Source organism: Thunnus albacares, chromosome 5, assembly GCF_914725855.1.
Source record: "Thunnus albacares chromosome 5, fThuAlb1.1, whole genome shotgun sequence".
In the NCBI taxonomy this organism is placed as follows: domain Eukaryota; kingdom Metazoa; phylum Chordata; class Actinopteri; order Scombriformes; family Scombridae; genus Thunnus; species Thunnus albacares.
In genome coordinates this window covers 26,504,730-26,517,699 of record NC_058110.1, presented here as the reverse complement: position 1 = coordinate 26,517,699, position 12,970 = coordinate 26,504,730, and the positions used below count along the sequence as shown (strand labels likewise).

General features: G+C 39.7%; 2 protein-coding genes across 2 annotated transcripts in view; one reads left to right on the top strand and one right to left on the bottom strand.

Annotated features, from left to right (window-relative positions):
* Positions 1–117: 117 nt before the first annotated feature.
* gpkow (G patch domain and KOW motifs) lies at positions 118–7,048 on the bottom strand. The gene is made up of 11 exons (XM_044351289.1): positions 6,830–7,048; positions 6,462–6,631; positions 5,689–5,834; positions 4,076–4,182; positions 3,659–3,863; positions 3,367–3,499; positions 2,406–2,574; positions 2,165–2,285; positions 1,751–1,820; positions 475–560; positions 118–394 (listed from the first exon to the last, which is right to left on the bottom strand). The coding sequence occupies exons 1-11, from the start codon at positions 7,018–7,020 to the stop codon at positions 266–268; spliced, it is 1,527 nt and encodes a 508-aa protein (XP_044207224.1). The 5' UTR covers positions 7,021–7,048; the 3' UTR covers positions 118–265.
* Positions 7,049–7,119: 71 nt separating this feature from the next.
* Positions 7,120–12,970, top strand: part of LOC122982185 (membrane-associated guanylate kinase, WW and PDZ domain-containing protein 3) — a 42,350-nt gene continuing 36,499 nt past the window's right edge. The window contains exon 1 of the mRNA XM_044351288.1: positions 7,120–8,228. The gene's annotated coding sequence lies outside the window, so the exon portion shown is untranslated. The remainder of the gene's footprint in view (positions 8,229–12,970) is intronic.

Sequence of the window (12,970 nt, the reverse complement as noted above, 5' to 3'; positions counted from 1 at the left end):
TTTGGCATTTTTGCTCGAGAACCTAAACGATGGATCAAAAACTGATTAATTAAACAAATAATTGCTCTACTTTTCTTTATATTGATGTGGTAGATCTTATAATAACATCTGTGCAAATTAAATTCTCAACAAGATTTTTATTAAAAACATTGCAATTCTTTAAAATCTTAAGAAATCCATTATTTTTGGATGTTACAAAAAATAACATTTAGGGTCAGATGGGATAAAAAGGACAGGAAATACTGGAGTAAACATCAGAAATCCATCAGTGGTCGGTCGCTCCTACATAATGACAAATCAGGTCATAGTCTAGTGTGAAGACTTTCTCCTCGAATCTGTCGAGCTGGACCATCGCTCTGCACTTGTTCTTGTCCCGCTGGAGAATACGGCCCACCTGAACAGATTAAATACTGTGATTAGTAGCAGCGACACTTAATCACATTCAAACAATCATCCAGCAGGACAGAAGCTCACCTGTCCCCTGTGCTCGCCCAGTACAACCATTATTGAGTCATATTCACTTTTTGGGACAATAGTTTCCAGCATGTTCTGCTTCACATCTGTTACACACAGAGAGAAAAAAAAGAGTGGGTTACTCAAAGAGTTTTTGTAATAACAGTTACTATAGCAACAGTGATTCACCAATAACTCAGCAGATATTAAATGTCACTAATGTGTCAACACAATCTGAGCCAATAAGGCACTGATTTCTGTACCAGGGCTTAACATTTAGGATTATTTTCATTATCAATTTATCTGCAGATTATTAATTAAACAGTTAATTGTTTAGTTGATGAAATGTAAAAATAAAAAAACAACTAAAAAATTACAAAATAAAGATTTACAGTTTCTCAGAGCCAAGGGTGATGTCTTCAATTTGCTAATTTTTAGGGCTGTATTAACAATTATTTTCATTATTGATTCATCTGTTAATTATTTTCTGAATTAATTAAGTTTATTTTAATTAGTTGTTTGGTCTATAAAATGTCAGAAAATGGTGAAACATGTCAATCACTGTTTCCCAAGATGCCAAAAATAATTGCTGGTTGCAGCTTTTCAAATATGAGAATTGAATGTTTGCCTTTGTCATATTTGACAGTAAACTTATATTATTATATTATTTCAAAGGTGAAATTATAAAATTTTACATTTTTTCCCCAATTCTCACTATTTCTTACATTTAATTGACAAAGTGATTATGAGATTGGCATAGAAATCTATAATGTAATTAATCATTAGTTGCAGTCCTACATTAAATCTTTCATTCAATGCTGAAGACAATAAAACACTAAAATTTCCAAGGGGAGTGATACTTGGTATAGTCACTGTGAAATGTTAAACTAACTTATAGAATACAAAAGTATTTTATAATAAGCTGTTTATCAGAAGATATATTGATCATAAGAGATTTTAATTCCTAACAACGACTATCTGGTATCTATGTCTAAAAATCCCATCTGTTCTTATAAGAACATCCAAGAACGCTCTTTCTTTGTTTTTGTAATATTTATCATCTAATGTAAATGTACTTTGTAGAAAGCTTTATCCATAGAGACATATACACACAGGATCTACGAGCAGGAGGAATGCTCCACCACCTGGCTCCATGGGTGTCACCTCAGCCAGATGCATCATGGGAATTAATTGGCACGGTTACAACACATATTTTGCACATTTCTTGTACAACTCTGACGAGGGAATAAAGACACTAAACACCAAGTAAGAAAGTGAGATGACACTGATGACTCACCCTCTAACAGTCTTCCCTCTTCAGTTCGACACACACAGGTAGTCGGTGTCAGGACGTCCTCCACACGCATCTAGAAGAAAACATTTTAAGAGGAGTAAGGATACAACACCAACAAGTTATAAAAATGTGTGTCCAAAGATGATGGCAGACTTGTTTCCCCTTTAATTTTTTTGACCAATCCCAGTTCAGAACAGTGTGACATATCCACAATGTAAGGAAATGTGCAATATGTGTGCAAGAAGCTGGGAAATAAATCTGGTTTAACAGATTCCCTCAGCTTTTCCTGATCTGAAATAAACCGCTTGATGTCAAACGACTCGCGGGAGGCTTAAAAAAGCTTTAACAGTTCAAAAGAAGAGAAAGTGCTTTGTGATGATGTGATTATGTGATATGTGATAAGCGGTGCGTTGGTACCTTTGAATTGTAGTACCTGCCCCCTTTGAAAGCTTTGTCTATAAAGCGAACTTTCAAGTCTCTCTGGAGCCAGGAGGGGGGAGCCGCTGGTCTCCTTGCCTCCTTCTCTGGAGGCTTCTCTCTACAGAGGAAACACAAGAAAAACAAATGTGTTTTCTCTTAAACTGTCAAATTAACCAGTTGGTAAACAGTCACTAACAAACATGAAAACCATATCGTTGCATCTTTTTGTGGAAAGTACCTGTCTGGACTTGATTCTCTGTGTTTCCTCTTCCTCTCGTCTCTCTCTGAAGACTTGTGTTTATCACTATGACTCCTCTCTTTCTCCTCCCGTCTCTGTCGCTCCTTGTCTCGCTCTTTCTCCTTCTCCTTCTCTTTCTCCTTGTCTTTGTGTGCTTTACTCAAGCGACCTGGTCAGTGGGAAAACAGTGTGACTAACATGACATGAATTAATATGAGGCACTGCGGTGTCTGTTCGACTCTTCAGTGGTTGTGTTTTTATTCTAGGAACCATCCTAGATTACTGAAAATGCACCTCGTGTCACTGGACGAGAGGTTAAACAGCTACTAGGGCTGCAGCTTACAATTATATTCATTATCGATCGATTTGACAGCTATTTTTTCTATTAATTAATTAATTGTTTGGTATGTCAGAAAATAGTGAAAAATATCCATCATAATTTCCCAAAGCACAAGTTGACATTCCAAAATCCAAAAATATTCAATAAACTCACATAGATGACAAAGAAAACTAGCAAATATTCATATTTAAGAAGCTGCAAGTGCAACATGGGAATCTTTGGTATCTTTGTTCAGAATATAAGTTGAATGATGAACCGATTATTAAAACTGTTGATAATTAATTTCTGACTAACGCAGGCTGCTTCAGATTTGTTCCTTCAACTGGAAACTTCATACACAGTTATCCTGAGTAAAACATATCAACAAACAACCAAAAGTTCATTACTGGTTATTTCTGTTTCTGTTACAGTATCATATTGCTAATGCCATTACATACAACTGGTTTACATGTTATAAAAAAACATAAATTATAATTGGTTAGAACAGAAAATGGGCAAGCATCACTTTGGTATTTGATGACCTCTGAATGAGACTAATGTGAAGTGAAATGTTTGTCATGCAGGAACATAATTTTCCATGAATGTTGCCCTTTTCTGTATGACTTGTTCAGAGATACTTACTAAGGTCTTTGCTGTATTTGTCGTATTCCTTGCGCCCAACCAGTTTAATACCATACTGACTGATTGTCACAGTCTTGCCGCCAATAGCCAGCTTTACCATAACTCGAGCGTTGTCTGGATCGACGCCTTCAATCTGTGGAATATGAATGACAGTTGAGACAAGTTACTCGGAGAAAACATTATATAAAAATAAAGCTAGAAGCCGTTTTATTCCTTCTTTCTCTTAAAGAGATACAGTAACTGTTCAGCAGAGGGTGAATGTGGAGGCAAACACATTTCAGATCTACTGTACCTTGCCATAGAGTTCTTTATGTGCTCCTGACTCCACCAGCACACAGCCTCCAGGGCCCATCACTAGCTCCTCCTCCTTCTCTCGTTCCTCGCCTGGCTTGGGCGGGCGCCGATGCTTGTTGGGCTCCAAGTCCTTTATCGCTGAGCGATCTGCTCCGAGGCCCAAACCTTTTGGACGGAGCTGGTGTTCGATTGGCTTTACATGTCTGTAGCAGACAGATTCATTAAACAAAGAGGGACATGGGCAGGAAGTACAGAAGGCTAGATTTGTTTTTCTATAGGTGGATACAGCTTGAGCCAAACAACTTTTAATTAAAAATGAGGTTTGTATGGGTAAGATTAAAATAGGTTAATGGACAAATGACTCTGCCAGTAGCTTGTCCTTATGGAAAAAGAACGATAGAGTTGTATTACTCACTGTTTAAAGGTGCGTCCTATGCCTTCCTCTTTGTTCCAGCCCATCCCCTTCAGCATGGCGAGTCCATAAGCTTCAACAGGAACGCTTTCATAATCTGCCTCAGTCGCCTGATAAACACATACAGTTATATTATCTGTTTTGAAAGCCAGACACACATTAAATGCTCAAACTCCCAAAGAAAAACAGACACCACAGTCTACATCAAACATGCGTATGAGGCCTAAATGAGGAGCTTATGTAACCTTTGAGTTCCAAAACACAAAAAACTGTGGCAGCTGACAGGGAGAAGCAGTTTGTGATGCTAGTCTTACTCAGCCTTTTAGCTCCAGGCTGACTATAAGTCACCAGGCAGCAGCCACAGCAGCCATGCTCATCTCTTTCTGCACTGAACGCTGCCCTCGCAGGGAGGCTGGGAGCCAACTCTCACAGAGATGCATTAAAATGAGCTCAGGGGCACAGTGAGCGAGTTCCCCCCTGTCTCTCATGTTCTGACAGTCACATCCACGGTGACTGAGAGCAGATATGGACTGACAGTGATGAGGCGTGTGAAGCCTCTGATGAAAAGAAACAGAATAAGATCAGATTGGTTGCCCACATGTCTCTGGGGAGAAATGTTGATGCCTGTCTGCCACCCAAGCTGGACTGTACTGACAAAGCCATCCGTATACTGTACATGTGCACAATTGTGTATGCGCTCAGGGGTTTTATCCTGCTCAGTTGGCACTTTCACACACACTCAAATTTCAATCTAAGTCATAGCAGCCACAGTCTGCCAGAGACTTTGTAATGTCAGGCATTTTCATCTGCTCACTGAAAGGCCTCTCCAGCAGATTATACTATTGATTTCTATACAGATTTGAAGAAATTCAAATTAACAAGGGGTCCATAAGCCAGATTCTTCCTTTAACAACTATTATCCAAATACCCTTGAGCAAGGCAGTTAGCCCCAAAAATATTCAGGTGGAATTGTCAAGCTACCAACAGTAGAAAGCAAAATAAATAAAAGTATAAAAGCAATTTCCAGGTGTAAATATGTGCATTTACATGAATGTTCATGACGGCATAGTTGGAAAATAAAACGCTATCAGCTAGCAACATCTACAATACTTACAAAAAGGAGTAGTTTGATTTTTAAAATAAAGTCAAATAAAATGCAGTGCATGAAAAATGTACCCTCTTCGACTTGGAAAACTTTTGTTCATATTTAGAACTTTATTCAATTAATCTAAACTACCAGGTCTATTATCCTTTTCCCCTTTTTTAATTGAGGTTTTGCTTTTCCTCTCATTAGTTATTTCTGTTGCATCCTCTCAATTTAGAATTTCATTTGAGACTATGAAACATCTCACTTCCTTCGCCTATTCAAATTTCTCTCTTGTTTGGTCGTACTTTCTGTGACTGGTCCCATCATAGTTTCCTGGAGTACATGGTGACATCTTCAAATTGCTTTTTCTTTCTGGCTAACAGTCCAAAACCCAACATTATTTAGTTTACAATGATGTAAGATGAGGAAAGAGCAGCAAATTCTCACATAGTTCACATATTTTGTTGTGCACTTCAGCTGCAAATTATTAAGTTTCCCATATCTCTGCAGTGTTGGTCCCTATACTTACAGACTCGGGCCGCAAGTCCACTTTTATGGTGTCTCCATCCTCATATCCATCTGGCACTTTGTTTTGCATCAACAGGGGGATGCTGAGGTTCAGGTTCTTTTCAGCCTGAGTGCCATTCTGCCACTGATCAAGCTGCCTCCGTGAATCTACAAGCATGAGATGGAGAAGTGTAAAAAGCTTTATCTGTTAACTAATGATACACTCAGCCTTCCCACCAAGCATACAGTAAAAAAACACTACGCCATGGGACCATTTGTACCCACTGCCATCAGACTGTACAACGAGAACTGTGACAACAGGATTAAACAGCTGTGAAGGCCCACCACCACCACCATCATCATCATCTCCATCCCACCGCACACACTCCACTTCATTATGTACACTTGTGCAATCTAATGCAATCCAATATAACAGCTCAACTTTTACAAAGCTTATGCATGTTCAGTTTTTGTTGACATCATCAGAAAGGTGATAATTCTACTTTATGTTTATTACTGAGATTGTCGGGGATGGACAAAATATTAGGAACACCGTACAATTTATATGTAGTATATATCTATAACTACATCTACAAGAACCATTACTTCTGCACATAGTTTGCACAGCTCTTCTATTTTTACAACCCACAAGTCAGATCATGTAGCCTAAGTATAGTAATATGTATTATGTTTATGATGTCTATAGATTAAATTCCATTTACTCGACTGTTTATTTTGTTGTGTTTATTACAGCTAGTTTATACAATAAATCACAAAAAAACAGTATACACACACCTTCAATGAGTTCTTTGACAGCCTGAGACTCCACGGAGTCGCTCTCCTGGGTTGTTTCCTGTGTTTTGCCTCCTTTCGCCTCGCTCTGATCCGCTCGGCCCGGTTTCTGCCAGCGGTTGTTCTGGATCAGGGGGATGATGAGCTCTTTGGGCTTTTCAGATGGTTTTGTGCTGCAGGACATAGAGAAGTTAGCGGGCTTCAAATGACGATTTACTTACAGCGACCGAGTTTACACTTACTACCAATTTACCGCACATAAAATCACATAAGAGTGTAAGTACTAGATAGTTTTAGTAGAGTGGAAACGTAGCAGTTACGTCTTTGTTAACGTATAAATGAAATCAGGTTAACAGTTAGCATAACGTTACCTCTTCAATTCATTCCTGTCGATTCCGGTCAAGTAATCTCTGTCATCTTTCTTGCTCACAGCGTCGACAGGTTTAAATTTACTGACTGTTTTAGTAAAACCGAACGATACCGCGGCCGCTTTTTTCTCTCCTTGCTCCTCTGAAGTAAAAGATTTGGAAGCGCCTGTATCCTCTTCTCCGTGCGACGCCATTACTGTTTGGAAACGACAAGCGCTGAAGAAATGCATTCTGTTAGTTGTAGTTTTATTTTTTTGCATCGAACGTGCATAGTGTCAGGCGTTCCAAGATACTACAGTTCCCATCATGCATCAGATTTAAAGGCGCAGCAACCCGTTGGCAGAGCGGACTTGAGAGAGATTTAGAGGCTTTAAACCAAAATTTGATTATAAATTATAATCCACAGTGAAAAGAAAACAAGCGAGGCTAGGATACAAAAAATACAACAAAAATACAATAATATGTGACTATGTCAGTCACAATAATCAATCAAATTAAACTTTGTGGACTAAATTGCCAAAACACACATTGCAAGGTAGTCTTTCAACATCTAATAGCATTTTTACAATAATTCTATTTTTCACTTCTTTGTATTTGTATTGACTATCGGTATGGAGCACAGATATTTTGCATAATTATGCTGCATGCTCTTTTTCACAGATTTTCCTTTGAATGTGTCTTTGAAGCCGGAATAGCCCACTAATTGATGTATTCAGACTGATATAGCCTATATAAGCATGTTTTTCATTGCTACACGCGGATACAGAGCCTGTTTTCCCTGTAGTGCTCATTAAAGTTTGATTTAAACTTGCATACCAATGCTTTCCAACTAGCTTTCTTCTTTTACCCCACCCAAATGAGGCTCGCCACAACTGGATAAATATAAGCAATGTAGACTTGAAAAACTACAGGTTCTAATTTGGTTATCACGCCTTTAAGTGCTGGTTGTAACTCGTAAGCGAAAGTGATGCTGCTGATGCAGGTAGAGACAGCCTGAGAATAATAAGGGGCGGTACTTTTAACTCTTTTTATTCCCCTCCCCTCGACTCCTCAACTTCCCAAGATAACCTTCTCATTTATCAGTGTTTCTTTCCTTCAAAAGTGCCTTTTAGGAGCAGCAGGCACAAAAAACAAATCCACACTTTCTACCAGACATCTACAGCCTGTTTTATCTGATCCATCTAATCTTCGACAATTGACGCTCCGCGCCCTGAGAGCACCGCGCCTGCAGTTCAATGACACCTCTACCCGGTCAAATCGATATTACCGACGTTTGTCTTTTTGCCGGTTATTTCAATAGCATCAACCAGAATATGCATCTGTAAGCAATTAACCTGCCGGGGAACCGCCAGACGAAGACCTGTGGGGAGGATTTGCCGCGTAAAAAAAAGCGAACATGAAGGTAAGACATTCATACTCAAATTAAAGTCCAGCACTTATATTGTTCACTAGTGAAAGACTCTCCTCACAAGTTTAAAATTGTACGTTTAGACTCTGACATTTATCCATCCTCCACGTTGCATCGCCTGTAGCGGTGCAGCAGCTGCTAAATTTATAAGCGGCCGCTGTCAGATTTGCCCGATAGTGTGTGTGTGTGTGTGTGTGTGTGTGTGTGTGTGTATTTTCCCCCCTCTCTCCTCTCCCTCTCTCTCTCTGACTCTCTCTCTCTCTACAAGATCACCACAGCTCTCTGAGCATCACTAGTGTCCAAATATCCCGTCAGCCGTGCACATCTTCTCTTGACTTTCTCTGGGATAGCGTGGTACCATCTACTCATCTCTGCATCCACACTCTGCTCTTTATCACACACCAGGCTGCTTTAAAAAAACAAAATCAGTATTTATTAAGTACAGGATTATTATTTAACCTCAGTCGGGTCAATGTATATAGACGCTTTCAAACGGATCCTCTTTGAAAGGCTGAACTGCTTGAAAAGAATGTGTGTGTGTCAGCGACAAGGCAGGTCAGTATTTTTCCCTAAATATGAGAAATGTGAGAATCTGTTGTGTGTAATCTAAATCTGTGTGTGTGTGTGTGTGTGAGAGAGAGAGAGAGAGAGTGTGTGAAAGAGTGTGTGTGCATGTAAACTAGTCAGCAAGTGTGGGTGTGAGTGTGTGTGTGAGACAGTGAAGAATGTGGGTTTGTGATGATGGTGGCAGATCACTGGGATAAGAGTGTCTTATGACAGTTGAAGTTTACCTTTTTTTTGCAGGTGGTGATTCTGTGTGTGTGTATGTGTGTGTGTGTGTGTGTGTGTGTGTGTGTGTGTGTGGATATGAACCCGTGATTAGGTTTGAAAAGTTTCTTTAGGCTATGTTGGGTTTTTTTCTCACTTTTTCAATCTCCTGCTCCAGAATTGGTCTTAATGAAATGTAATCAGAAGCCCATGTTCATTGCACCTGCACCCATTTCCCCATAAGAAATAGACTTGACTTGAAAAATCTGTAGTTCACAGCCAGGTGTGTGTGCAAGCATGTGTGTAGGAGTGTTCACGAGTGCCTCACGGCTGTGTGTGTGTGTGTGTGTGTGTATGTGTGTGTGTGTTGTTGCTGTTTGTTTAGGGTGTGTCCCTGCTCGATTTAGGGAGCTTGTTTTGAAGTGATGGATTTGTGACCCTGACTTAATAGTGCACCTTGCTCTGAGTTTGGAGATCAGTCAAGGTTATGCTGTTATTATGAATCATTAATTTGTTGGAAGAGAAAGGTGAGACATGTGGTGTTGGACTGTACACACATGCGCTCACGCTGCTCTGCTCTTCACACTGTTTCTCCACAGCCTCATCTGAGCCCAGCACCTGATTTGCACTGTAACTAAGCAAAGCCTTTGGGTTTTATTCTGCGTTTATCCTCCTTTGATTCCAGTTCTCAGCCCAAGTTTTTAAACCACCAGTAAGTGTAAATGCATGTCGACGTAGGAACACGACTCCGCTCCCACTACTAATGAGAGAGGAGGATGAAGTGAGGTGCATTTCTCCTCTGTCGTAGTAAAGCATGTCATTTGAGAGTTGTTGATTGCCTAATTATGTACCTCCTGTGTCCTTCGGCATCATGCATATTCATGCTGCTGTTTTAAGGTGTGTGGAAAACAAAGTATGCATGTGTGTGTGTGTGTGTGTGGTCCGTGTGTGTCTATGTGTGTGCAAGGCAGTTTACCCTTGACAGGGCAGGGCTACGCAGGCACATTCTCCCATCTGTGGTCCAAACCTTTGCTCCCAGCCACTGCATTTGGATTCTGCAGTTGTAGCATGCTCTATTCTTAGTTCTCCTCTCAACAGTTCATGTAGAGTCTGATAGGAAATTTCACCGATAACAATAACAACAACAACAACAACATTCCCATGCTGGAACCAACACCAGAGCCCCTGCTTCCCTGCCTGTATACGTCGAGATTCAATTTGGATCGGATAAGCCGCTGTTAAGTGGTTAGACTCTGACTGAGGTAGCAAATCAATAACTAATCAATGATACTGTGTGGACTTACAATTTACACAGTGCCATATTTGAAATGTCAAGAAGGCAATGAATCCATGTATCCTTGAGTCAGATCTGAGTTGGACAACTGGGATCAATATCAGGTGGTGAGACAGGCAGCAGGAGCAGGCGAGGGTCACCTTCACCCATCCCTACTGAATCAGCAGTAGCTCTTTTACACTCACACACATATATTCGAAGACACACACAAACACACACACACACTTGACGTTCTGCTTAGGTTACTAAACTGACCTCACAAAAAAATGCTCATTATAGTGAACCTTCCCTCCTTTCCATTTCCTTATGAATAATTCATTTTGTTATTATGATTTCAGACATTCTTTCATAAGGTTGCCACGCCCTCTTCTGTGTTGCTTCTAGTTTTTATCCTCCAATTTACTTCAAGGCTGTATTTCCCTGCATCATCCTCTTTTAATTTCCCTAATTCTCTTCTCTCTTCTGTCTGTCTTATCCATCATCATTGTTGGGGAGCTGATCTGCTCTGTTTAATTAAACTGCTCTCTCTTCCTGATGAGAGCTCATCTCTGATCGCAGCGAGCGGTGTAATGCGTCCTGGCAGATTGAGTAAGAGAACCTGTTGTCACAGTGGTATTCCTCAGAAGAGCAGAGTGTACACAACACAACACGCCCCTCTGATGTGCCCCCCTGCCTTGACCTTGATCCTGTGACGTTAAAGATACGGTTTCTCCGAAGGGAACATCACTGAGCTTGTGTCATTCTGTCAGGTGTGTGTGTATGTGTGTGTGTGTGTGTGTTTGGGTGTCAATCCTATGCTCGCAATGTTTTAATCTCACATTAAGTCCCTTTGTATGCAGTCAACACAAGAGCAGCTTTAATAAAATCACACACTGGAGTAGATTTTGGATTTATAGTTGGCGTGCGTGCAGCGAATGTACTTTTCATTCCATGTTTTCTTATCAGCTTTTTCATGTATTGAGTTTATATTGATTGTGTAAGAGAGAAATACTTCCGTGTGTGTCTATATTACTCTGTATGACAGAGGGAGATATTTTGTGTTTTTCAACCCACACGCATTTAATCTTTTATTTTTAAATCTGCCACTGCTGTCTGTTTTGTGTTGAGCACTCCCGTGCCCTAGATTTGAAAGTGAGTGAGCATCAGGGAGCTTTAGTTCACCCCATGTTGCTTGCACAGTTTGGTGTAAATGTTGGGAGGGAGAGGTCAGGGCACAGATGTCAGATAAGACGGTGAAGTCGGAGCTGGGAGAAAGTGCTATTGTGCATTTTCCGTTTGTCTGCCACTCCACCAGTCTATTCAGATGAATTTAAGGTCACTGGTTATTTAAGATGCTTTACTTGGCTGACCTCCATCATCACCCATGGGAGCATGCTGTAAGATTAGGAGCAGTTTGCTTCGCTACAGGTCAGAGTGAAGAGAGAAGCTTAATGTGGGACGGGTTCAACCGGAGGGTCTGTTTCCCACACCTGTCCTGCACTCTGCACCCAATACCTCCCTTAAAACTAGAGCGCCAATTTGGACAGTCCAAGATTTTCATTGTCTTATTTTTGTCTTTAACATCACTAGTGGAAATGTTAGAGAGTTTGATTATCTTAAACTGATGTATTGACAACTGCATTCAAAAAGAATATTGTACAGTACTTTCTTATTAGGGCTGCAGCTAACAATCATTTTCATAAACGATTAATTTGTCAGTTACTTAATGACATAAACTTGATTAGTCTCGATTCATTGTTTGGTCTATAAAACCATTTCCCAAAGCCTAAGATACACCCTAAAATATCTGGTTTTGTCCTGACCAACAGTCCACAACCCAAAGATATTCAGTTTATTATCATAGAGGACTAAAGAAATCAGAAAATTTAAGAAGCTGGAACTACAACATTTTGGCGTTTTTTCATAAAAAATAACTTACAACAATTAATAGATTAGCAAAATAATTGGCGATTAATTTTCTGTCAATTGACTAATCATTTAATTAACTAATTGTTGCAGCTCTATTTCCTATTAATGAACTGTCGATAAGGTTTTCACCAATGATCAGTCAATAAAAATGTAAAAGACTTGGTTGTTAATTATTATTTTCATTACTGATTTTTGACATTTTTCAAATTTACCAATTAACTATTAAAGGTGCAGTGTGTAGAATTTACTGGCATCTAGCAGAGAGGACTTGGCAGAAATGGAATATAATATTCATAAGTATGATTTAATTAGTGTATAATCACCTGAAAATTTTGTGTTCGTTACCTTACAATTAGCCCTTTATATCTACAAAGGGAGCGGGTCCTCTTCCACGGAGCTCGCCATGTTGCAATGTCATGTTTCTACAGTAGCCCAGAATGGACAAACCAAACACTGGTTCTAGAGAGGGCCTTTCCTGTTTTTCGCAAGTTTTGTGGCCACCGTAGGTTCTCCTGCCACTAAATCCTACACACTGGTCCTTTCAGTCTATAAATTGTAATGAAGAACAGTTAAACCTCCAGGTAAATCATCACATTGCTTGTTTCCTCTGATCAACAGACCAAAACCCCAAAATATTCAATAATATAAAGAGAGAAGAGCAGCAAATTCTCATATTTGAGGAGCTTGAACCAGACAATATTTGGTAATTTGATAAACAATTACACCACTATCAACATAGTAAGTTATTGATTTTCTGTCTATTGAC